At 48.6% G+C, this 26,072-nt stretch overlaps 3 protein-coding genes across 5 annotated transcripts in view; 2 read left to right on the top strand and 1 right to left on the bottom strand.

Annotated features, from left to right (window-relative positions):
* The window catches only part of RAB11FIP1 (RAB11 family interacting protein 1), a 31,324-nt gene extending 22,134 nt beyond the window's left edge, over positions 1-9,190 (top strand). For both annotated transcript variants that reach the window (XM_070408391.1, XM_070408390.1), the window contains one exon: positions 5,779-9,190. In XM_070408391.1, coding sequence (XP_070264492.1) covers positions 5,779-5,997 — 219 coding nt within the window. In that variant the 3' untranslated portion in view covers positions 5,998-9,190. The remainder of the gene's footprint in view (positions 1-5,778) is intronic.
* A 6,313-nt stretch (positions 9,191-15,503) lies between these two features.
* BRF2 (BRF2 general transcription factor IIIB subunit) lies at positions 15,504-20,113 on the top strand. Its single transcript, XM_070408389.1, has 4 exons — positions 15,504-15,962; positions 16,672-16,731; positions 17,368-17,689; positions 18,430-20,113. The coding sequence occupies exons 1-4, from the start codon at positions 15,809-15,811 to the stop codon at positions 19,157-19,159; spliced, it is 1,266 nt and encodes a 421-aa protein (XP_070264490.1). The 5' UTR covers positions 15,504-15,808; the 3' UTR covers positions 19,160-20,113.
* Positions 19,633-26,072, bottom strand: part of ADGRA2 (adhesion G protein-coupled receptor A2) — a 34,919-nt gene continuing 28,479 nt past the window's right edge. For both annotated transcript variants that reach the window (XM_070408387.1, XM_070408388.1), the window contains 6 exons: positions 25,172-25,380; positions 24,335-24,462; positions 23,864-23,987; positions 23,216-23,361; positions 22,679-22,768; positions 19,633-22,444 (listed from right to left, as the gene is read on the bottom strand). In XM_070408387.1, the coding sequence (XP_070264488.1) occupies positions 21,184-22,444; positions 22,679-22,768; positions 23,216-23,361; positions 23,864-23,987; positions 24,335-24,462; positions 25,172-25,380 (1,958 nt within the window). In that variant the 3' untranslated portion in view covers positions 19,633-21,183. The remainder of the gene's footprint in view (positions 22,445-22,678; positions 22,769-23,215; positions 23,362-23,863; positions 23,988-24,334; positions 24,463-25,171; positions 25,381-26,072) is intronic.

Here is a 26,072-nt window from a genome sequence, read left to right as displayed (position 1 = left end):
TTAACTATGGAAATAACATGTCCTTTTTTTTTTTTTTAAAATATATTTTATTGATTTTTTACAGAGAGGAAGGGAGAGAAATAGAGAGTTAGAAACATCGATGAGAGCGAAACATCCATCAGCTGCCTCCTGCACATCTCCTACTGGGGATGTGCCCACAACCAAGGTACATGCCCTTGACCGGAATCGAACCTGGGACCCTTGAGTCCGCAGGCCGACGCTCTATCCACTGAGCCAAACCGGTTACGGCACGTGTCCTTCTTAGTGCATTGTATGAAGAGGCCCATTATATCAGTTTGTACCAGGAGTGGAAGTGTTAACTCTGATATCTTAATTTGGTGGTGTCCCCCCAGGTTCTCCAGTATAAAGTTGCTATTTTTCCCTTTACAATTAATAAGAAATTTGTGGGGAATTAATTTCAGACTATGTAAACATCCTGTTCCTCATCAACTTTTGATTCATAGGCTTTAGTATCCATTGATGAATATGTCAGTTGCAAAATGATGGTATTTCCAGCTCCATCACCTGCATAGAAACACTTCTTCAATTCTTTTTATTAATAATATATCATAACGTTTTTTGCATGTTTTACTTAATTATTCTTGAAATAGTTATACCATTATTCACTTAACCATTTCCCTATTGTTGGACACTCAGGTTGTTTTCTTTTTTCTTTTTTAAAAATTAAATTTATTAAAGTAACATTGATTAATAACATTACATAAATTTCAAGTGTACAACATTATAATATGTTTTCTGTTTTGCAAGATGAATAACACTACAGTCAACAATTTCTTGCATAGGGCTTTTTCCTTCCTGTTAGATTATTTCCTTAAGCTCAATTTCCATGAAAAATATTGCTGGATTAGAGGGTTTCTTCTCTTTGAAAAGCTTAGGCTAACATTAAACAACAACCACCACACAACAAAAAATAAACTCCCTACAAAAACAAAATCAACCTCCCAGATGATTTCTGCTTTGAATGTCCTCATCCTGCCCTTCCTGGTTCTAAGAATGATTTAGAATCCAGCCTTGTTGCAGATCCTGGTCTTTGACTCATTATCACATGGACCGGAGGAGAATGATATACTGAGTGATTGGTGACCATTAGTGGGCAAGGATGTGTTGTGTTTCAAATATGTGGAGAGGAATTTCCTAAATGACTACTGGGGACTGTAGTTGGTAAAAATAAAGTTTATTTATTTTATTTTTTTGTTCATCCTCACCCAAGGATATTTTATTCATTGATTTTTAGAGAGAGTGAAAGGGAGGAAGAGAGAGAGAAGATGAGAGAGAGGGAGGGAGGGAGGGAGAGAGACAGAAAGAAACATCGATGTGAGAGAGGCACATCGATTGGTTGCCTCCCACTCTCACCCCAACTGAGGCCGGGGGTTGAACTTGCAACTGAGATATGTGCTCTTGACTGTGAATGGACCCTGAATCCCATCCACGGGCCAACACTAACCACTAAGCAAACTGTCCAGTGCAGTTTTTGTGTTTTTTTTTGTTTTTTTTTCTCCAAAAATTCATCTGGAATAAAAAAAGACCCCAAATAGCTGCAGCGATCCTGAGAAAAAACAAAGTAGGTGGGATCTCAATGCCAGATATCAAGCTGTATTACAAAGCCACTGTTCTCAAAACTGCCTGGTACTGGCACAAGAACAGACATATAGATCAGTGGAATAGAATAGAGAGTCCAGAAATTAGCCCGAACCAATATGCTCAATTAATTTTTGACAAAGGAGGCATGAACATACAATGGAGCCAAGGTAGTCTCTTCAATAAATGGTGTTGGGGAAAATTGGACAGATATATGCAAGAAAATGAAACTAGACCACCAACTTACACCATACACAAGAATAAACTCAAAATGGATAAAGGACTTAAATGTACGACAGGAAACCATAAAAATTCTAGAAGAATACAAAGGCAACAAAATCTCAGACATATGCCAAAGCAATTTCTTCACTGATACAGCTCCTAGGGCAGTTGAAGCTAAAGAGAAACTGAACAAATGGGACTACATCAAAATAAAAAGCTTCTGCACAGCAAAAGAAACCATCAACAAAACAACAAGAAAACCCACGCAGTGGGCAAAACATATTTGCCAACGTCATATCTGATAAGGGCTTAATCTCCAAAATTTATAGGGAACTCATACAACTTAACAAAAAGAAGATAAACAATCCAATCAAAAAATGGGCAAAGGATCTAAATAGACACCTTTCAAAAGAGGACATTCAGAAAGCCAAGAGACATATGAAAACATGCTCAAAGTCACTAATCATCCGAGAGATGCAAATCAAAACAACAATGAGGTACCATCTCACACCTGTCAGAATGGCCATCATCAACAAATCAACAAACGACAAGTGCTGGAGAGGATGTGGAGAAAAAGGAACACTTGTGCACTGCTGGTGGGAATGCAGACTGGTGCAGCCACTATGGAAGACAGTATGGAGTTTCCTCAAAAAATTGGAAATGGAACTCCCATTTGACCCTGTGATCCCACTTCTAGGAATATATCCCAAGAAACCAGAAACACCAATCAGAAAGGATATATGCACCCCTATGTTCATAGCAGCACAATTCACAATAGCTAAGATCTGGAAACAGCCTAAGTGCCCATCAGTAGATGAATGGATTAGAAAACTGTGGTACATCTACACGATGGAATACTATGCTGCTGTAAAAAAGAAGGAACTCTTACCATTTGCAACAGCATGGATGGAACTGGAGAGCATTATGCTAAGTGAAACAAGCCAGTCAATGAAGGAAAAATACCACATGATCTCACCCATTCATGGATAATAAAGACCATTACAAACTTTTGAACAATAATAGATACAGAGGCAGAGCTGCCTCAAACTGATTGTCAAACTGCAGTGGGAAGGCCAGGGAGGGTTGGGGGACAGGAGGGAGGGGAGTAAGAGATCAACCGAAGGACTTGTATGCATCCATACAACCATAACTAATGGACATAAGACACTGGGGGGTAAGGGAGGGCAGGGGTTTGTCAAGGGTGGGGGGGGGGAGGACACTTATGTAATACCCTTTATAATACTTTTAGCGAAAAATTAAAAAAGAAAAAAAAATAATAAAAAAAATAAAACTTTTTTTGCTCATGACTCCTTCCCTCCTGCAAACATTTTTAAAGTGCTGGGTGGTGGTTGTTGCCTCTGACTGCACTGTACCTACACCACCAGGAGCTGGGCTAAAGGCTCACTGAGGCTGTAGAGCTGAGTTTCAGGCCAAGAGGCTGAGTAGTAATAATGAATTGTGGCTGAAAACAAGTCAGCATCTTCTAGCCATCTTGCCTTCTCTCGAAATTACCAGCTGCAGCCAGAACTGTGTACCTACCTACGATGTTTTAGCCCCAGCCTAAAAATGTACCATAACTTGAGCGGCTCAGCTTGGCTGGGTTCTGTGCTTGTGTAGAAGAGGCAGCACTTGTCTTCCTGGAGTTAACAATATTTACCAGGAAACTGGGCAAAAGAACAGCATAAAAGGGACATGAGAACTAGAATCATGTCGTGGCCTCCCATCCCCTCTTCCTTTTACTGTGGAATGCAGCTTGGCTCCAAAGAGAAACAACACCTAGCTTTCAGGAAGTTAGCAAGAAAGACCCTTGGCTCTCATTTTATTTACTCTTCAAAGCTTGTTTAACCAGGGGCTTATCTCCTCGCCCTGGCAGAGAGAATAACTTGCCTTAAAACAAAGGCAACTGCTGCTTGACTTGCTCGTGATTTGTAAGCCCCACTGCTGTCCCTGTGCCTGCCCGCAGCAAAGCTCTTAGTCCTGGACCATACCTCGTAAATAGTCGAGTCAATATGGAAAGTTTCCTAGAGAATGCTGTTGGCTGGCCATATAATGGATGCTTTGTGCTAACGCATAAACAGTACTTATAAAAAGAACTACTCTTTGGAATGTTGCAAGGTAAGAGAGAGGTTAGAGAAAGAAATTGCATAGCTAAAGTTATGAAAGGCTAGCTGAATCATTACTAGAATGGATTGGGGGGAAGGTATTTTTCTTGGGGCCTCCATCCTTTATAGATGATTTATGCCTAGGCGTGTATTATTTACTCAGGTGGCTTTGACACTTCCATTTAAAAACAATACAGCCAACTACACTCAGAAATCATCTGTCCTGTGATATGGAAAAAGTTGGACACAATTTGAATATACATCATTATTATTGCAACTGTGCAGGGAAAAAATCCCATGTAAGATCCTGAGAGGAAATATGTGACAATGGGCACTGTTGTTTCTTGAATTAATGGGTATTTTCTTTGCACCTCTTCCTCTTCATGGCCGATGCTCACCTTCTGAAATGCTGAATTGTTCTATAATTTTTTTAAGTCATCACAATCGTAGAATCTTCTAATGATTTCAAAGTCCTATATCCCTTTGGAATACAGAATTTAAATTGAATAACTGTTTGGCAGTTTGTATGAAATACCTTAAGTGTGTATGCCTTTTTAATTATACACATTTTTATTAAGGAAATATTTGGAGATGTAACCAAAGATTTATGTTAATACATTTTAATTAAAATGTTATTATATAATTGTGAAAATTGAAAACAACCTAAATACTCAGGGAGAGAGATGGTTAAAATATGATGGAATTTTAAGCATCTATTAAAAAAGCAATTTTTGCTAAAATCTAATGATGGGAAAAGGCTCACAAAATAACAATTTAAAGAAGCTATAAAACTATATCCTGGCCCTAGCTGGTTTGGCTCAGTGGATAGAGCATTGGCCTGGGGACTGAAAGGTCCCGTGTTCAATTCCTGTCAAGGGCACATGCCCGGGTTTCAGGCTCAATCCCCAGTAGGGGGCATGCAAGAGGCAGCCAATCAACGATTCTCTTTCATCATTGATGTTTCTATTTCTCTCTCCTTCGCCCTTCCTCTCTGAAATCAATAAAAATATATTTTAAAAAACCCCAAAACACTATATCCTGTATGATGTTAAAATTGTAAAGCACACCATAAAGAAACCAAGGAAAAATAAGAAAGAGAATTCTATTGCGATCCTCCCCTAGGGCATCCTGAAAATGCCCAGTCTTTAAAACCCCTCAGAATGAAGGCCCAGCATGCACTTTCCTGAATAATAAATTTAATTAAGGAAATAATTTTAAAGATCAAAAGTAAGCTAATACAGAGTTAGAATTTGGTTCTTTTCCACTTCATCAAAAGGACCAGGGCCTGACCAACGTGGCGAGTGGTTAAGTGACCTATGAACCAGGAGGTCAAGGTTCAATTCCTGGTTAGGGCACATGCCTGGGTTGGGTGCTTGGTCCCCAGTAGGGGGCGTGCAGGGGGTAGCTGATCCATGATTCTCTCTCATCACTGATATTTCTATCTCTCCCTCTCCTTTCCTCTCTGAAATCAATAAAAATATATTTGGGGAGGGGGGGGGAAGAAAAATAAGAAAGAGACCCAAACATTATGTGTTGGAGTTATAGGTAATATTTTCCCCCCACTCCATGATGAGCAGATATTCCTTTTATAATTAAAAACAAAATCCTGTCATTTGGGGGAGGAAATTAATGATAATTCATCTCCAAGGTCTGGTTCAGATGTCACTCCATCTTTGAAGTGTGTCCAATCACCTGCATAGCAGTGTTTCCTGTTTGTCCAGGTCCTAGAGCACATTGTACCTCTCTGACTGACCTCTGGTTACGGTCATTGAACCCCTCTTTTGTATTTCTTTTAGCTATTTAGACTTCTTTACTGACTTTACGTTTTTTTCCCCCTCTTCTTTCCTCTCCAAAGAAATACACCCCCTCGGACCCTGCTTTTGCTTATGCACAGCTCACCCATGATGAGCTGATCCAGCTGGTCCTCAAACAGAAGGAAACAATAAACAAGAAGGAGTTCCAGGTGCGCGAGCTGGAGGACTACATCGACAACCTGCTCGTCAGGGTCATGGAAGAAACCCCCAACATCCTCCGAGTTCCGGCTCAGGTCGGCAAGAAGGCAGGGAAGATGTGAGTGGCCAGCACATGACACTGAGACTTTTTTTGGGAGTTTCTTTCCACTTCCTCCTGAGGTCAAGGACTCCGTGGGCCTGATAACCAGCTTAAGGCTGCAAGTCGCCACCTATCTCCCTTGCGTGTTATCTGGCAAGAGTCAATTCTGCCAGTGGAAGCCAGGTTACTTATTACAATGAGTCCTTTACTGTACGTTCCCAGGGTTTTATTTTTAAATGCCACTGTGCCTTATGTTGTGAATATTTTATGCCCTGAAAAACATGGTCCTAAGATCTGATCCTGGCCCAGAGAGTCAAGTGGCGCCAGGGGTATTAATGTATTTTAACATCGGGGTTTCCTTTCTTTGATACTGAAATTCTAAAATACGTATCCCCCAGCCATTAACGCTCGGGGTGAAATGAGAAGGTGCTGCGTTGCACATACTTTCTTGGCTTTTGAATAGCTCAGGTGTGTCTGTTTGGCTGCAGAGGTTAAATTTTGATACCACATCAACCTCCTGCGCTTCTTAGACTTGGTCCTGCTTTGACCAGAGCAGAGGAGTTTAGGGAAAGCCCTGAGTGTGCCTTTCGGATTTGTAACAAGTTGCCTTTTCTAAACACACGTCCATTAGTCTCTAGCCTTAAAATGTGCTCTTGAGAAGTAGAAGAGGGGACTGAGAGAGTCACTTGGCACTCATTCGGGGGGGCTGGTGCAAGTCCCTCCTCCCATAATAGCAGGGTTCCTGCTGGCTGGATTGGCCTAGTCAGGGCCTTATAAGGGATTGGGTGACCCAGGCTTCCTAAAACAGTTCCACCAGGTATGGGATGGTTTTAGTAGGATTCCTGTGGCCTTTCCTCCTGTGCCTCGGCTCCCTGCTTTCCCTGGCCATTCTTCCTGGCATTTGCCCCTTTGTTATAAAATGGTAAAGAGCAAGAAAATGATACTTATTTTGGAGTTGCTTATTTTTAAAACTAGATTAACACATATTTTTAAACATTAGGACACTTGGCCGGTATTATTAATCTTTTTCTGTTGTTGTTGTTAATCCTCACCTGAGGATATTTTTCCATTGATTTTTTTTTTTTTTTAGACAGAGAGTGGAAGAGAGAGAGAGAGAGAGAGAGAGAGAGAGAGAGAGAAACATCGATGTGAGAGAGATACATGGATTGGTTGCCTCCTGCACACACCCTGACCAGGGCAGGGGAACCTGCAACTGAGGTACGTGCCCTTGACTGGAATCGAACCTAGGACCCTTCAGTCTTCAGGCTGTTGCTCTAGCCACTGAGCCAAACCACCTAGGGCTCTTAATCTTATGAATAGTACCAGTTCAAATTCTTCAGGTAATATTATTGTTAGTAACCTAATATTGCAATTAGAATATTTCTGTATTATTCATTTTTTCCTCCTGGTTGTGATGGAATCTCACCAATCTTGACCTTTCTCCTGGGGGAGGAGTATCACCGGCCAGTGGGGTGGGCAGGGGTGGCAGTACTAGCCGGCATTAAATTGGGAATCTCTTCTTCACATGTTCTTGTTATATTGAGGTTAAGAGGCAAGATTGCTGGCAGCAGAATTCCTTTCAGGATCATGTCTGCTGCAACCTTAGTTATATTGGAGCACTTTAATCTGAAGGATGATACTGTAACTTGATTTATCTGATTAGTTTTTAACTACCTATAGCTATTGTATTTAATACTCTCCTACAGTACTGGGGACCACTGCAAACTTCTCAGATGCCTTGTATTTTTGTAGTGCTATGACATTTATGTACATACCTACAAAGAGAACTGTATACCCACTTGAATTCTGAAAATGTACATGTATATATTTGTTCCACGACATGTTTTTTACTTGATATAAATGTGTTTTGACTGTGATAACCCAAGTGCCCCGGGGGGCAGGTGAGTGCTGAATGGTTTCTCTTCTGAAGGGCTGGTGTAGAGACCTGCACTGTTCAGGAGGGGTTGGTTTGGAGGTTGCTGCTAGGACCTCGGTATGTATCTTGGTCGGTGTTTGAGAGGGGCACTGGGTGGAGGAGTGAATTCCTGTGCTCTGATATGCCACTTGGGAACTCTGGAGAATGAAGGACAATTTACTTCAAGGGTGTCTGGTTTCTACCACTGCTGGGGGAAAAATTCAATTTATAGCATTCCTGTCCCTCTCCAAAGTAGAGAGCTTGAAGGTCACTCGTTAATGACTGTCCTTGAGGAATCTACTTGGAGGGAGAATTTATCTAAGAAAAGCTTTAACCTGCTCTGAGCCATTAGCAGGGCAGTGGTGAGTTGGAGCGCTGGACTCTGATACCTGGCACATGTCTGAAGGCCTGTGCCCATCTCTACAGGACTGGGACCTGCCTCTAGCTGCTGTGAATGCTACCCTACCTGACAGGCCCTGGGAAGAGGCTGTGCTCTGGAGCAGCAGGGGGCAGCTGCCTTCTTGGCCTTGCCTAGTTGCCTCTGGAAAGAACAGTCAGTACTTTAGGGAAGCATCTGATTAAAAGCAAACACCTTGCAATGAATTTCAGCTGGGGGTCAGCTCCATGAATAAGATGTCAACTCTTTGCTTGGTTGTTTCATATCATCTCATTCCTTGGACTTTGACAGGTGTCCTGCCCTTCCCTTTTATCCTTGCGTGTTAACCTCATCAGGGTAGCAGACTGGAGAAGCAAGAAAGTGTGCCCTTTGCCATGCAGAACAGCTGTTGACCTGAGTGGAAGGGTGTGTGCACATATGCATGAACCAATGCGATACATATGTGTGGTTCCAGCTTTGCTAACAGTGGGAGCTCAAAAGGGCATCAAGGGAGGAAGGTCCATGACACTCAGCCACAAACTGTATTGAAGGCCAGAGGCTATTTAATGTTAAATTATGCAGGATCTTTCCTCACTGGGTCCCTCTCCCAGTTGACTCTTTTTTCTTTTTTTAGAACTACAAATAAATAATCTCTCAAGGCTGAAAGATTAATTGTCTTAGGTGGAGAACATAATCTCCTAGTATCCATGCCAACCTCAACCCTGCGGTTTCTCGGTATCTGTTATGTGAGCTACAAACCTGACCTCTTCCTCCCTCTGACTCTTGAAGGATCATCCAGTGTTTTTGGATTATAGAGTTATTTCCTGCTTTGTTACTTTGGGAATTTTGAATCTTCTGATTTTGTTTGTAAGAAGTAACCTAAAATTTCCTACAACACTAAATAAAATGGTACTACCTGTCAAAGATTTTCGTGTCTGTGGTTTAGTAGGGCACAATAAAAATTCCTTCTGTCTTCCTGGCCAACTTCCCGTGGGGGTGACCAGTGTTTCTCACCCTCTGAGAATCTCTCACCTGGATTCCTACTGCAGCCACCTTGCCTGGTGCCCAGGGGTCCCAATGCCCTTTCTACTCCAGAGAATGGGACATCTCTGATCCCTTCTCTGTGACACACCCACATCTTGGCCTGCTACAGGGTCCATAGGCTCTCAGAGAGGGAGAGAAAGCTGCTTCTGTCCTTGCATATCAAGAGCTCACTTCAGGCTAAACTTTAACTGCAAAAGGAAGGCCCATATACTGAGTTCCCACTGATCACTAAGCACATCCACCCCTAGCCACCCACTTGGTCTGTAGATTTCTCTAAGTAATGCTACACATGCTCATTCTTGGGGGGTTGGAGGGGGGAGAGAGAAATCCTAAATTACCTCCCAAGAGGTAACGCTGTTATTTTGATTTGTTGTCCCAGCATTTTCCCCTCATACAAATAGGTACATTTTAAAACAAAGGTAATGTTAACGTAAAAAAACCATTGAAACCTGTAAAGAATTTTTGTGAGTTTATTTGAGCCAAACTGTCTACATATGCCGGGAAGCAGAACCTCAACGAATTGAGATAATGCTCCAGAGAATGGTGGGGTTACATTTGTATTTATACATTGCAACCAAAGGAGGGACATAGGTGGGTTACATGAAATTCATTGGTGATAGATTAAAGAGGAGGGATAAAGCAAAGCAGAGAAACCCCCGGGATTGGATAAAAAGTAACATGATGGACACATACTTAGGTGGGTGCAGGAACAATTAACAGGATGATGAAGGAATTTGTGGTATCTGTCCTGGCGCCCAACATATTTGGTTGTGCCCCAGGGGCTCCAGAAAAAGAGAAGTTACAAGTTACCCAGACATTTCAAGGGTATGTTATCATAGATGCAAAAAGACAGATAGGCTCAGTTAAGGTAAAGGTTGACCTTGTCAGTGAAGATACTGGCCTAGGATGTAACTGCCCACCATAACCGCTTTTAGTTAAAGTTTAATTTCAGACCATCCTTTGTGGTTACTTTAGGTCTCTGAGTTTGCAAGACTGCCATGCAGGCCTCCCCTGAGCTTGTCAGGTCAGCATGTGGCCCCTTTCGTTCACAATGAGAACACACAGTACAGACTGTTCAGAACATTTCTGCATGCCTTTAGATAATCTGCAACAGGGACCGATAGTGATTCCGGGGGAGAATCGGTCCAGCTAACCACCCTCACCACAGAAGAGCTGCAGCAACTGCAAAGATGATGTAGGTCACTTCTGCATCACTTCCTGCTCAGGTCATCATCACAGCCCCCTGTGAACCAGAATGAGGATTTGCTGGGAGGGGGGGGGGCGCATCCTGTCCCCCACCCTCATGGAAAACTGTCACTTACAGGGTGTTGTTACCACTCTTAAACCTTAGCCAAGGCGTCAGCAGCATGGGCTCCCTTAGCCCTGGAACCTAGTCTCTAAGCAAATGGATCCCATGCCTGAGGCTTCTCATCAGTTAACATCTTTTGCGGTCCAGTCTTCCCCCTGCTGGGAGGACAGGAGCTGTCACTCCAGGTTCAAAACTGGCTTCCTTGAGCTCTGGGGCCAGCATATCCCAAAGCCACAAAGTCTCCTGAGGGAGAATGTCCTCACTTAGCCTTTTTACGTTCAGCTATTTCACACGGGCACGTGTATCCTGAGCCCTGGAAATAGGCACCTTGGTGACAGTGATAGGCTCTCACAGAGGGAGAGAAAGCTGCTTCTGTCCTTGCATATCAAATGCTCACTTCAGGCTGAAACTCGACTGCAAAAGGAAGGCCCGTGTACTGAGTTCCTACTGTTCCCCAGGCACTGACGCTGCTGATTCTCATCAAGGAAGATAAGATCTCCATTATGTAGATGAGTCCTAGAGAGGTATCAGGACTTTAGTTTGCCAAGGGTCAGACAGCAAGTAGTTCAGAAAGAACTGGGACGCATGTGTCTGACCTGGAGGTGTGGGACAGGGGGCAGCAAATATGGCCAGTTTCCTGTTTTTGTACAGCCATCAAGCCAAGAATGATTTTTACTTTTCTTTTTTCTCAAATTAAATAATAACTAGAGATCTAATACTCAGAGTCATAACCACAATCAACAACACAAGGCTGAATACTGGTTATTTATATATTTTTTAAATGATTGTAAAAAATTAAAATGAAGCTACATGAAAATTACATGGAATTCAAATTTCAGTGTCCACAGTTTTATTGGCATACAGTCATGCTCACTTGTTTACGTCCTTGTCTATGACCATTTCCACGTTACAACAACAGCCTAGAGTTGTTGCAACAGAGACTTTATCGTCTGCCAAACCTAAATATTTGCTAGTTGGCCCTTTATAGAAAAAGTTTCCTGACCCCTAGTCTAGGATCTCTGGGGAGCCAAGGAGATAATGTTCAGATTCACTTGGAATCCTGGAGGATTGGAGCAGGCAGAGATAATGGAGACCATATAGATGAGGCCAGATGAGGCCACAGACAGGCTCCTTGAGGAGGGCAGTTCCAGGTAAGGTGACTGATGTCCATGCTCTCAGTCTGTGCAGCGATGTGGGCCTGTGTCCACCTCCTTAGAGTTATCAGATGCCTGTGTTCTTAGGAGTTTGAGAAATTGAAAACATTAATCTTCATCCCAGGAGAGGGAAGTGTGTTGGAGTCACAGAATAAATAATGCAAAAGGGAAAAGTGAATATGAGTGAGGAAAGTTATTTGGCGCCAGGATCTAGGAAGTCTTGGCCACGCTGTGTGCTGTGGCTGTCCCCTGTGAGTGCTGGAGAAGAGTGACTCTCCACTGCAGAGCCGAGGTGGTGGAAAGGGAAAGAAAGGATCACAGGCCTGAGCCACTGCCAGGCTTAGTGGGAGAGAGAAGAGAGTGTCCTCAGGGCTCAAGTGAAACTGGTATAGAGTGACATTTCAGTCAACTGAGCTGGGAGGAGCCCAGGGGCAAGGCTGCCCAACCCCCCTGGTTACTTGCTCTGGATTGGAATGATCCTGCCTCTGAGAAAGTCTATGTGTTGCTCCTGACAGGAGTTGAACAGGTCTTAACTGAGTGCCAGTCCTCGCTCTAGGAGGTGTTCCCAGGACACAGGGATGAAAAAGCCAGATCATTTCCTCAGAGACTTGCAACCAAAAGGAAAGTCTGACAGGTAAACAACTAACTAGAATGTAGAATGCACACCTCTTACCGAGGGAGGACTGGTGTAGAGCTTCCTCCGGGTCCCACACCATCAGTGCCTTCCTCTTTGGTCTCCTCTCTAGGAAGAGCTCTGGCCAAAGGTCAGTATTTCCCACCTGAACCATGGCTGGGTTGGCCTTTCCAACAGACTTCCCTCCACAGTAGCTTCCTGCTCGAGTCCAGCCCGTTCTGGGCATTCAGCATTCTAAGAGCCTGTGTGTCAGGTACAATGTGAGCACTGGTGATGCAGAGATAAGAAATATGGCTCCAGTTTCACAGATGGGGGATGGGGAGAAGGGTTTGAGGAACATCTGTCAAACAGACAACTACTCTCATTGAATGATGGTAACTCTTAGGCGTATTGGTAGCCATGGGAAGGGCACCAAGGGTGACATATCTGTCCTGATTTCCCAGAGGAAGGCAAATACATTTCTTAAATAAATCGATTTCTTCTTGGGAAAGCGCAGAATCCCAGACTTATACGTCTTAGTAGAGTGCGCCATCTTCTGGCCAGGTCCTGCCCACCTCCCAGCCTGGTAGTGTGTGAGGCCCAGGTCTTCTATGCTCTCACACACTTGCGACTGGAAAGAGAATCACCCCTCCACCCCTTACAGTTGCTGGTTGGAGGATCATAAAACAGCTCTTTCCACTTTACTATGTGTCATGTGGGGGAAAGTAGAATTTTAAAACTTCTGTCATGGGTACATGATTGTAATAAAACCCCACTCCTAAAAATGCAATTATGTTCAAGATCCACACAAAATTAGGGTTGAGAGGAGTCTTATGCTGGTCTTGTATGATAATGTAAAGAGCTACTCTCAATGCCAATTATGTTATTTTTAGGGACATGTTTCCCTCCTCAGTAAGATGTTGACTGTACTGTCTAAAACTAATTCAGAAATTCCGAGATGTGTGTGTGCACATAAGCATGCAAGCGTGTCTCAATATCTATTTGCTGGACAACCAGAAATAAATCCTCATTACATACATCACACTAGTGGGGAAGTCTAGGAGAGGGGGGATTTGGAATGCACAAGGCTGATGCTTGGATTATAGTCAACATGCAGTCTTTTTTTGTCATATATGCCCTTGCTCTGCATTGCAGTCCAGGGAACTCAGTTTCATTGGGCATAGAGGAAGCTTTCTATAATTGACATTGATTATAGCTTTTTCAAAAGAACCTATAGTTCTGTCTGATGAGATCGCTTTATTCTTGATGCTCAAATGCTCTGTATGAGGACTCACTGGATACATGTCATTGTGTAGATTTGACTCTTCAGGCTAATAGGCACCATTTTTCTTTTGAAAAATTTCAGCTCTAGGATGCATAATAATTTATTGATCTTCTAAAGAAGGCTGCAGTAACCTGTATCTCATTCCTCAAGGGAGTATATCCTTTATTTGTTAAGGGGCTGACAAGACACCCTTACCTTTTAATTCATTCTGCACAGGAGCCATTCAGTGATTTCTGTTCTCAGTGGCAAGGGATGAGTTCATTCTGCAAGGCTGAAATTGAGCCCACAACAGCTTCTCAAATGTACTAATGCCAGAGGCCTCCCTGAAACTCTCCATTGTCAGCCTGAGAAAAAGAAATTCTCCACACTTGTTATGGTGACTCCCATCTACTTTTTTGGAGTCAGGATCTGGCTGTACTTGTCACTTGATTCAACTTTCTTATTTTTCAGACACAACTGGTTCTAAAACGTCCAAGCATTAAAATAGTCATTCTTAGAGTGCAATTAATATTTATTATAAGAAAATTTTGTTCAAAATTCTTTGATCTATGCCAGCAATTTTTCAACCAGTGTGCCAGTTGTGAGCAATACCTGACCTGACTATTTAGTCAGGGGCACTGACTTCTTTGCCCTTAGATTGTCAAATTAAAAAATGACCACAGCTAATACAATAGCTGTCCAGTGTGAAAGAATCAAAATTACATTTTTTTGGGTCAGATTGGCAAAAATTACAATCTACTTTTGGGTGTGGTGCAGAATTTTAGTAATTACTTTGTGTGCCACGAGATAAAAAAAGGTTGGAATTCGCTGATCTATACTATACCAAGCTAAGAATTTCGGAGCCAGAATCTTGAAGAATCTTAAAGCTCAAGCTTTAAAAAAACACACAAACCCTTACCTGAGGTATGTTCCTTCCCCTTTCCCCTCATTGATTCCAGAGAGAGAGGAAAAAAGAGGGAGAGAGAGAGAAAAACAAACAAACATTAATTGGTTGCCTCCTACATGTGTCCTGACTGGAATCAAACCCATAACCTGGTATGTGTCCTGACTGCCCTGACTGGGAATGGAACCAGTGACCCTTCGGTGCATAGGACCTCAAACCACTGAGCAACACTGGCCACACTTAAAGCTCAAACTTAGCTCAAACTTTTAAAAACATCTGAATTTTCTTGAACTCTTCAGTTTGTCAAAGTCCACTCTACTCCATATTCTTTCACTCCAACTCCCTGAGACATTCCTTGCCTAGCCTTGCCTTGCCACTCTGGATTTTAATTCTACTCCCTCATTCTACAGTTGACACAAACAGACTGCAAAGAGGAACAACAACTTGCTTGGGAAAGCCGCTCTAGAACACAGAACACAATTTCCTACTCTCTCACTACACGACTCTCCCTTTTAGGCACGTTGTTCTATGGCCAAAATCAACATTTGTTACCAAAGAGAAATGGAACCCGGTTTGGCTCACTGGATAGAGTGTCATCCTGTGGACTGAAGGGTCCCAGGTTCAATTCCAGTCAAGGGCACATACCTTGGTTGGGTTGCAGGCTCCTCCCTGGCCCAGGCCCTGGTCAGGGTGCATGCAGGAGGCAACTAATCGATGTGTTTCTCTCACATTGATGTTTCTCACGTTCTTTCCCTCTCTCTTTACCCTCTCTAAAAATCCTCAGGTGAGGATTTAGAGAGAGAGAGAGAAAGGGAGAGAGAGAGAGAGAGAGAGAGAGAGAGAGAAATGGAGAATCCAAGATTCCCCTGGCACTTTAGAAAGGAGACTTGTTTGAGGATAGCAACAATTTCTTATTTGTTATGTATGTTCCTGTAGGCAGAATGTTCACCCAAATTCAAGCCCTGTCTGACTTGCCTCAAAGCAACTATTGATAGCTGGGAACCCAACGACCCAGCCGACACCAGGAACCTCCTCTCCTTGCATCCGTTTCCACTCGACTCCACAAAGGACCGGACCGGAAGTGGCGTGCAGTCGCAGAGCCAAGAGAACTATCCTAAATGCCGCCGCGCTGACCGGAAGAGGAAGGTGCATTCCTTAGGAAGTTCCCCTGTTAGTTCCCGCTTCCGCACGGTGGCTGTTGCGGACCTTGGGTTGGGGATCCGAAAGCTTCCGCGGCGCTGGGCAGGTTGTGAGATGCCGGGCGGAGGCCGCTGCCCCGACTGCGGCTCCACTGAGCTGGTGGAAGACGCGCACTATACGCAGAGCCAGCTGGTGTGCTCGGACTGCGGCTGTGTGGTCACCGAGGGCGTGCTCACCACCACCTTCAGCGACGAGGGCAACCTCCGAGGTACCCGTGCCGCCCTTGCCATCTCGAGCTGTGGGTGCAGCCCGGGACGGTGGAAGGACTGACACCCGATTCCTCTTAGCTCCCGCCCACTCTTTTTCTCGTACGCATTTAAGTACGAGAGAAAACGACCTGAAGTGTAGGACTGAGCTGCGAAAGGTTAGGGACTGCCTTTCACTGGGTTTTTCTAGCATCTAGGACGGTATCGGACAGGCATAAACGTTCAGTAAATGAAACAAAGAGAAACAAGGTTCTGCTCGCTTTACCCGGGCTGGTCGTGGCGGGAATATTGTGGGTCAACTCTTTACGAATACAGCACATATCATAACCCTGAAGTAGTTTTTAATACTAACCGGGAAAACGTCTTTTTCTTCCTTTGCTTTCCAAGTTCCTGAGCAGGGCAGCCCTCAAAATCTGCAGCCAGGAAACGGTCTGGATTGGATGTATGGGAGGGTGGGAGGGTACACACTTGTACTGAAATGTCCGAACACTTGGAGCTGCCTTAGTGTAGCCCTGATCTTCCTCAGTCTCTGTGTATGTGATGGTGCTGTGGACATAGGATATCAGATGGGCCTTTAATATGCACAGATGGGCACCTTCTGTGAGACAGGGAGCAGATGCCTAATGATTGGAATTCTGCTCCCTGGCTCTGTGGTAGGAGGGCAGGGGTCTGGTGAATAAAGGCTAACCCTGTTTTGTTTTGTTTTTACAGAAGTAGCGTATTCCCGGAGCACAGGGGAAAATGAACAAGTTAGTCGCAGTCAGCAGCGAGGTGAGGACAGACTTTGTATGACACAGTGGCTTTCAAGAAAATTCTCCTGTTGGTCCAGCCCATGTGCTTGCTTTTCCTGATTTCAACTCTTATCATGTAAGGCAGAGTAGAAGGAAATGGTGATTCGCAACAAAGGATGGGGGTGGTTCTAGGAGAGGTAGCACATCTGTGTAAGTTTGGGATTTGCTCAGGGATATGTTTGAGGTCGAGGCAAGGAGTCCAGATCAAACTTCGGCTTGGCCCTGAATCAAACCAGCCTCCCAAAAATGGTGGGCTAAAATGTGACTTCTTTCCACAAATTTCTTTGTGCCTTTGGAAACTTTACCAGATATCGCTCCTGTCATTGTAAAAAGATACTACTGTGTGTATGTATGTGTGTGTGTGTATACTAGTATATGAGAGAGAGGAGGGAGGGAAAGCAAGAGAGAGAGAAAGATTGATCGGTTGCCTCTGCAAGTGCCCTGGTTGGGAATCGAACCCATGACCTTGCAGTTTACAGGATGATGCTCCAACCAACTGAGTGACACCATCCAGGGCTATAGTAGTGCATCTTGTATTAGAGGCAAGTTTAGCAGAAATTGCTAGGCACTACACAGTAGCTCCTTTGACCTCTCTAACTCTTGTGGGTTTTCCTAGGTCTCCGCCGAGTGAGAGACCTCTGTCGGGTTCTGCAGTTGCCATCAACATTTGAGGACACAGCAGTTGCCTACTACCAAAAGGCATACCAGCACCCTGGCATCCGTGCTGCCAGGCTGCAAAAGAAGGAGGTGTTGGTTGGGTGCTGTGTCTTAATCACCTGTAGGCAGCATAACTGGCCCCTGACCATGGGGACCATCTGCACCCTGTTGTATGCAGATTTGGATATGTTTTCTGGCACCTACATGCAGATAGTGAAGCTTCTGGGGCTGGATGTGCCATCTCTGTGCTTGGCAGACCTGGTGAAGACCTACTGTAGCAGGTACCTGCCAAGTGGGAGTTGTGGGGATGGGAGGGGATGGGTCCTTAGACCCGAATCCTTTTACCTTTGGCTGTCTCTTTTTGACCAAAGCCCGTCTAAAAAGATGTGGGAGAAAAATCTGTTCTCCCTCTCCTGTGCCTAGTACTAATCCCATTTTACATTTCTAGAATGCTATAATTTCAAATCTTTTTGCCCTCACAGCAACCTACTGATGTAAGAAAGGTATTAGCCTTGACACAGGGCTCCTGAGTTGCACCACTCACGTGTGTGGCCTGTGTGGATCAACTGGGAATGGAGCTGAAGGATTATTAGGAGACAACAGAGCTGTAGATAGAAGCTATTTTTTTTTTTTTTAAGTGGCTGTGTTATTTTCTCTCCTGAGAAATATAGTAGAAAGCAAAGGTTATCAGTGTCAGCTTGGTTACTTCCTAGCTGAATACTGGGGGCAAGTTTTGCAACTATAAATGCACATAACAAGGTGTAGAGAAGGTAAAAGAACACTTATAAAGCACTCAGAATAATGGCTGACGGGGTTGCTCAACACACGTTAGCTCCCTTCTGCATTCTCCTGCCCTTCACCTCACAAGCAGAAAACTCACCCAGTCGTCTCTCAGTCCCTGTGTGAAACTTGCTGCCAGCAAGCTTGAGTGTTCCCAAGAGGCTAGAAGAGCTTGCCCATCCTGAGCAGACTGCTCTTCTCCATAGGCATTGAGACAAGACCCTCATTTTGGTTATTTCAGCTTCAAACTTTTCCAAGCCTCCCCATCGCTGCCAGCCAAATACATGGAAGACAAAGAGAAGATGCTGTCGCGAACACTGCAGTTGGTGGAGCTGGCGGATGAGACGTGGCTGGTGACCGGGCGGCATCCCTTGCCTGTCATCACTGCTGCTGCTTTCCTGGCTTGGCAGTCGCTACAGCCCTCAGGTCGTCTGACATGTTCCCTGGCCCGATTTTGTAAATTGGCAAATGTGGACCTGCCCTACCCTGCTTCCTCCCGGTTACAGGAGCTGCTGGCTGTGCTGCTGCGGATGGCTGAGCAGCTGGCCTGGCTGCAGGTACTGAAACTGGACAAACGGTCTGTGGTGAAGCACATCAGTGACCTGCTGCAGCACCGCCACACTTTGATTCGCAAAGCCTTTCGAGAAGGGACACTAGAGGTGGAGGCCCCGGAGAAGGAGCTCCAGGGACGGGGACCGGGGCAAGGACAGGGAAAAGAGGAAGTGAGGAATAGCGCCTCCGAGTTACCTGAGGGGAAGCGTCCAGCTAGTCCTGCCCTTCTCCTCCCACCCTGCATGTTGAAGCCCCCAAAGCGGGTCTGCCCCGCCCCCCCTGCCTCCACAGTCACCGGAGATGAGAACATTTCCGATAGTGAAATAGAGCAGTATTTGCGGACCCCTCAGGAAGTGCGGGACTTTCTGAGAGCCCAGGCTGCTGGACAAGCTGCCACAAGTAGTCCTAACCCCCCCTGATGCACTTGGGTTTGGTGGGGCAGGGGTCACGTCATTCTGACAGCAGCTTGATAATAGGCCTGTCATGTCCAGAGAAATAAATGTGTGCAAGCCCTTAGGTATTGTCTCTGCAGCTCAGAGCCCAGGTCCTGGAGTAGAAATGAGAACGACTGTAGGAACCCCTGGGTTGGAGAGAGTCCCATCCTTTAGTGCCAGAGAGCAGGTTGCATATGTTCACATTCTGTGGGGTGGCTTTCCTCTTAGATGTTGGGCTCTCTTCTGCTCCTGGTCTGAACTGGATAAACTGAAAGGGCTCACGGGGCCTCGCTACTGGTGAGGAGCAGTTGGCATTTCCATGGTACCAGCCCTCAGGGCAGGAACTGGGCAACTCTTGGCCCTGTGTCCTAGGTATTGGTGGGTTAATGTGTATGGTATCATGAGATCTTCTACCTCATAACAAAAGGACCATGGGTGGACTAAGGTTATAGCTCAAGGGGCTTTGCAAAATTTTAATATATTAAAACAAGAGGCATCTGCTAGAAAACATTCTATTGTATAAAACCCGAGCTTTTAAAAACATGTTTTCTTTGGCACTTTTTATCCCCTCCCTCCCCTTTCCCCAGCGTATTGCAAAAAGCTCTCCAGTGCTAAGGCATTGGCAGGGTATGTAAACAGCAGCCAGCATATGTGGAAGAATAATACAAAGCTTTTTTTTCCTGTCTAATATTGTCTGTGCAGCAAGCATAAATAACAGGATCCATCCCATGGAGTGTGGGCTTCCTTTCCTCCCTATGTCGTCTTTCACCTTGGTGGTCAGGCTGGGGTGACATGGGACTGGGAGGGGACCCGGGCCAGGCCTCCTTTTCATGATGCTCTTCACAAGGCCTCCGGTTCCCTCCACTTTCACTGGGTCCTGTAGTAAAAGGCTGGTGGTTGCTTTTTAGGTTGGAGGGTAGGTGGGGGGGAAATAGTGCTGGTGTTTAAAAGTGGAGGTGAAGGCCCCGGGAACTGTAGGGACCCTGCCCACCGCCTGGAGGGATTTGGCCTGGGCTTCTGTGTGGCAGGAAGATGTTTCTGATGTTTTGGAAGTTTCTCCCTAATACGGGGCTAGAGGCCAAATAGTTGGAACGGTTCTTCCATGTGGCCTCAAGGAGGAGGGAAGTATCTTCCTTAGTCCCCAGTGTTGGGAGGCTGAGACCCTTGTCTTGTGGTTGACGAGTAAGTAGTCTTCACCACCACTTGCAGCCTGTGGTGGAGCCCTCTTCAGGGCATTGTTTGTAGGACTAGGTTTGAGGCCTGGCTAACTTCAGCCCCAGATCTAAGCTCTCTCTCTACTTCCCTCAGATTATCCCCAGGCGGGGTCAGCTTTGTCCCCAAGTGCCACCCCGGAGCCCTGCTGGTGGTGTGTGTACACTCACGGGGTGGCGTCGCTCCCTAACGGTGCACCTGCCCTCCTTGACCTCCCAGGCTGACTTTCACACGCCCTGCCTTCGCCTCCTGCATAGTCGGAAAAGCAGCACCTTGTCACCTCCAATGGGTCCTGGTCACCTGGCATATCTAGGCTGCCTCCCCAGTTAGCCAAAAACTGGGTGGGGAGAGGCCCTAGAAGCTAGGCACAGAGGCCGGCTTCAGAGGAGGGCGGTGAGGGAACACTGTACCCAAGCCCCCATCTGTATTTGCCAGGTAGGGCTGACACCACCAGAGAGGCGGGTGGGCAAGATGCGGGCACCTTAGGAAGAGCCCACCTGGGCTTGCTGGCCCGCCCAGTACCCATCAATCCAGGCAGGACCTTCCCTACCCTGGATGGCACAGACTGGCCTGGGCTGGGACAGAGTGTATCCTGCCGGTGGCCCCGGGATTGCCTGTCGCTACCCCAGAGGCACGGCCCTCTTAGCCGCGCGGGCGCCCGCTGTCCTTAGCTTCAGGACGGAGGCTAGTGAGCCCGGCCAGCCCTCGGCACTTCACCGATCGGCGTCCTCAGGGGCCCGCGCAGCCAGGAAAACCAGTCCGGGCGGCCAGCCTGCCCTAAAGTGCCACCCGCCCACCTAGACGGTGGTCTCGCTCTTCCAGAGGCCGGTCTTCATGCAGCCGCCCCCCGCCGCCTCGGCGCCCGCCAGGGTGATGTCCTCGTACTTGCCGCCCTTGGGGGCGCCGTTCAGGCTGGCCGTGTTGAGCGGGTAGGAGCGGCGCTGGCTCTCCTTCTCCAGCGCGCCCTTGAGGTTGTCGCGGCTGGCGCTGCGGCGCTGGCCCGGCCGGCCCGCCTCCGGGGGCGGCGCGGCGCTCGTGTCGCTGCCCTCGGACGGCGTGAGCGCGGGCTCGCCCTCCGGCGGGAGCCCGGCGCCCGGGCTGTGGCGGCTGCTGCCCGGGTGGCTGTCGGATGGGCTGTTGTGCAGGCTGCCGCTCTCGCTGGACAGCAGCTCGGGCGCCCCGGCCGCCGCGCCCCCGCGCAGCGCCTTGAGCCGGTTCTTGCCGCCCGGATCCCCCGCGCGGTGCCCCTTGGCCCGGCTCTTGTGCACTCGGCGCCCGTGGGGCAGGTTGTTGGGGTGACGGGGGGCCAGGCTCCCGCGGGAGCCCACGGGCTCTGGCTCCCCTTCCCCGCGGGCCGCCACCCCCGCCTCGCACGCCTGACTCTGGGCCAGCTGCAGGTTGGTGAGCTTGCAGGGGCCCGGGGCCGGCGCGTGGCCGCTGCTACCGCTCGGGGATGACTTCAGGGAAGGGGGCCCCTCTCCGAACACGGGGGAACCGTCCTCTGGGGCCGCGGACACAGCTGGGGGCGAGGCGCGCGAGGCCGAGGCCGGGGGGCAGCAGGCGCGCCAGGAGGCCCGCACGTCCCTGCGCCTGGCACAGTGGTGGGTGAAGACGAAGAGGCCCAGGGCCGAGGCCGCCACCCCGTACAGGCAGCTGCACACCACCCGGGGCAGCCAGCGCTGGGACACGGCCAGAGCCCCGCAGGCCCACATGGCCAGGTACAGGAAATGCGTGGTCACCAGCGCGCCCAGCTGGACTCCCGGAGAATAGAGGCCGTCCCCGTCCTCTGGGGGTCCGGGCGTCACCACCCCGGCGCTCCCAGTGGCCAGAAGGGAACCCGAGTCACTCAGGAGGGGGCCGCTGCTCCTGAGCCTGGTGGAACCCCTCAGCTCCTCCCCTTGGTCCAGGGAGACCCTGCTCGTGACCCCCTTGGAGCTCTGTGCCAGAGGACCCCTCAGATGCAGCCCTGCACACAGGAAATAGATCCAGGTGATCAGCAGGATCAAAGCCACCGGGATGTAGAAGGCTCCTAAGCTTGGACGCCACACCAGCCAGCAGCTGAGGGGAGACACAGGCAGTGGATGAGGAGGGAGCAAGTCTGAGGCGGGGTCCAGAGGCTGGGTGGGTGGGGACAGGATGCAGTGAGTTGACAGGCAGAGACTGGCTTAGTCAACATGCACGGGCTTGGGTGGGGTCACTGGCTGGGTGAGCCCGCAGGAGCCCCTGCCAGTGGAGTAGAAGGCATCGGGTGCCGGGGTGGGTAGGTTTGGGGCAGGCAGGCAGTGTGCTCACTAGGGGCTGTGGTCCCGGTAGTTGTGGATGTTGACAGCAGCTGTGATGCCACAGATAATGAGTGGGATCCCTCCAGCGATCAAATAGAACCTGGAAAGGAATGGGTTTGGGAGTCAGAGAGAGGAGGAGCAAGGGAGAGGAACCAGGTGCTCAGAACCCTTGACTCGGGGTCTCCATCCCATCTTCTTTCCCCTTTAAATTCTGTCAGGATTTTTTTGCCGTGGATGCAAGGTGCTTACAAGGCAGGCTTGGTAGATCCCTAGGGGACTTGGCCAAGACTATTCTAAGGGACAGAGGCCAGACCTCTCTCTCACTCTAAGTGCAGAATTTGAGGGTTTCCAGGTTCCCTGCTCAGTGCCTACTACATGACCTTCAGTAACCGGGCACCACCTAGAGTCTTGCCTCTTCTGTCGTTGGGACAGTGGTCTCCCAGGACCTTGGACCCACCCTGCATCCCTCCGGGGAGAGTTGATTTGGTGTCCTACGCCCCCCTCAGGGCCCTTCCCCCCTGCAAAGCTGATATCGGGAAGCATGTACCGGAGCATGGGACGGGGAGCAGGCGGGGCAGAGTCCCCTTCCTGTGGAGGGGGCGCCCTCCAGGTGAGCTCCTTGTGGAGGACGCGGGCCTTCACACCCATCCAGAGCAGGGTGGACAGTGAGGAGTAGTGCAGAGTGATGCCCACCTGCGGGATCAAGGTGCTGAGGCTGGGACTGCTACCACATCCAGGGAGGGGCTGCTTCCATTGGGGCCAGGCCAGAGCCTCAGCCCCCCAGTGTGCTCCCACTTCTCCCATGTTCCTAGCCCCCAACTTCCCGCAGACCTTCCCCCAGGTCTGCCCTTGCTGTTACCCTCTCTATGTCCGCCCCAGGCTGCCCCCCCACCCCCACTCTGGTGACTCCATGACTTAGTTACTGCTATCTGCTTCGTCCCCAACCTCTTCTCCATCGCAGCTTCCCACTCTCCACTTTGAAGTCCCACCTCCTAGTTTTCCTGCTTCTTACTTCTTACCTTCTACTCTCATGCTCCTCTCCCCTGACAAGTGAGACTGGACACAGAGAGAACAATGGAGCTGGGGCCTATTAGCATGACTTCCCTTTTTCCTCTCCTGCCCCTCCCTACTGCCTAGGCTGCCATCACTAATCTTGGAGCTCCCCAGCCCCCACCTCAGCCCCTTCTCCTCTTACCGCCTGGCAGACCATCTGGTAGTTGGTGAGTGTGATGCCTCCTGCAAAGACGGCGGAGGTCATGGCCATGTGGAAGCACAGGTTCAGCAGCATGTGCCAGCCCTTCCGGGACACATGGATGGAGCTGCCCCAGAAACAGTAATTAATGGGCCACCCAGCCCAAGGTCAGGCCCATGGGGTTTCAAGGCCATGGGGAGGCCCACAGAGGGGGTGGCAGGTATCTGTGTGCATGCATATGTGGGAATGTGATAGAGGCTCCAGGGAAGGCAGGTCTTAACCCACAATATGTGTTTTCCGAACCCCAGAACCTTCAAATGCAATGCTAGGCAAGAGCCTGGAAAAGTCACGTGGACCGACCTGGGAAAGGAACACTTGCCAGTACTTAGTGAGATACGCCCCCCCCCCCCCCCGCCCCCGCCCCCCGCCCCCAAGCCTTCCCACCACACCCTCCTTTCCTGCAACAGCTCCCACCTGTGGTTGAGGATGTAGGTGATGATGGTGGAGAAGAGGCAGAGCAGCAGCAGGGCTGTGCAGGGGTACACGACTGGATGCAGCCCTGCCCCCGAGGCCCCCACCTCCCTGGGAAAGGCACTCAGCTCCTGGGAAGAGTAGGGAGAGGAAGTGTGTACTAGGAAGCCAGGTAAGGGCTGTCCCGTGGAGTCCTGACCAGGCCCCAGGCCAGTTTTCCTCTTCCCAAGCCCGGTCTGATCCTCAGCTTAGTCCATCTGCGTAGACAAAGGTGTGGGTACCATGATATCCACTTAGAAAGGTGGCCTATGTAGCATTTAAATCGACTGCCTGCCTTTCTAGGAACTTTCCAGGTCCCCAACCTGGAGACCGGAGATGAGGAGAGAGGGGAAAGTCTGTCTGTAATACAGCTGCATGCCTGCTCGGGGTGTGACGTGGTGAGGAAGGGGGAACGAATGGGGGTAAATGAGGAGTGTGATCAGAAAGGACAAATGTTCCCAGATTTCTTCCCCACTTTAATAACCTGGACATCGGGGACTGCAGGCTGGGTCTCAGAAGACCAGGCTGGGTAGTGCCAGACCCGCTCTCTCATTCTGGGAGTGGAAGCAGGACCTCCCTGTCTCATGAAGATGAAAAGTGTGTGTGTGGGAGGGGGCGGGGGGGGCGGGGGGGGGGAGAGACCAGAGGGACATTGTCCTGAGTCCTGACAGTTTTGAGGCCTGACAAGGCTGCTGTCCTTGATTTCTCTGTGGCCTTGGATGATCAGAGAGCCCCAGCTCCACCTCACACACCTCCCTTGTCCCCTGGCCCTCACCCCCCAGTCCTACCTACTCTACTCACCATGAGCACGGCCACATTGCCCAGGTGCTGGCAGTGCAGGGAGCTGACGTTGGGTTGGCTGGAGCGGAGCTGGCAGCCTTCGGAGCTCCAGCCCCCAGCGCCACCGGGCCCTTCCTGGCTCCACCAAGCTGCCACGGGTTCAGCCCCCTCAGCCCAGTGCCGCAGGGAAATGGCCACTGGCTCCGTCAGGTTTCCCACGCCACAGCCACCTACAGGGGGGAGGAAGTCCACACACAAGGCCACGGAGTGGGGGTGGGGGTGGGGCTGGCTGGGTGGAACCAAGCAGCAGCTGAGCAGGCACAGAACCCCCTGGGGCTGGGTGTGCGCTGGGCTTGGTGGATAGTTAGATGCCAAATGTGGGCCTGCTCCCAGGTCCTCAGTCTCACTGGGGAGACACCAGGATGAATCAAAATGAAAGCACTGGGCCCTGCCAGTGTGGTTCAGTGGTTGGGTGTTGTCCTGTACACCAAGAGGTGGCAGGTTCGATTCCCAGCCACGGCACACACCCAGATTTCAAGTTCCAGCTCAGTTGGGGCACCCAATCAAGGTGTGTGTGTGTGTGTGTGTGTGTGTGTGTGTGTGTGTCTGCCCCTTCCTCTAAAATCAATAAAAAGCAACAACATATCCTTGGGTGAGGGTTAAAAATAAATAAATAAAAATAAAAGCACGGGGATGTGGCCCACTCTAAGTGCCAAAAGTGCGGTGGTGACATACTCGAAAAGAGAGGAGTCCAGGGCTGGGGTCAGGAGGTCATGCCAAGGAGCGAAAGCCCAGGCCAAGAGGGGACTCTGGAGGAAGGTGGGACCAAGGGAGGTCTGGGTGGGCCAAGGGTTTGTACTTAGAGCCCTTGTGAAATCTGACACATCTGGGGTGTAAAATCCAGTGTCTTCCTGAACCTTTT

This window comes from Myotis yumanensis, unplaced genomic scaffold (assembly GCF_028538775.1).
Source record: "Myotis yumanensis isolate MYYU_CA2020_CCGP unplaced genomic scaffold, mMyoYum1.0.hap1 SCAF_3, whole genome shotgun sequence".
NCBI classification, from domain to species: Eukaryota; Metazoa; Chordata; class Mammalia; order Chiroptera; family Vespertilionidae; genus Myotis; species Myotis yumanensis.
Note: the sequence above shows the minus strand (reverse complement) of the source record. Positions and strands in the feature narration are given on the sequence as shown.

Coding starts and splice junctions, on each gene's coding strand:
- BRF2 (XM_070408389.1), top strand. CDS start 15,809: ATGCCGGGCGGAGGCCGCTGCCCCGACTGCGGCTCCACTGAGCTGGTG. Junction 15,963..16,671: donor CGACGAGGGCAACCTCCGAG/GTACCCGTGCCG, acceptor TTGTTTTTACAG/AAGTAGCGTATTCCCGGAGC. Junction 17,690..18,429: donor GTGAAGACCTACTGTAGCAG/GTACCTGCCAAG, acceptor TGGTTATTTCAG/CTTCAAACTTTTCCAAGCCT.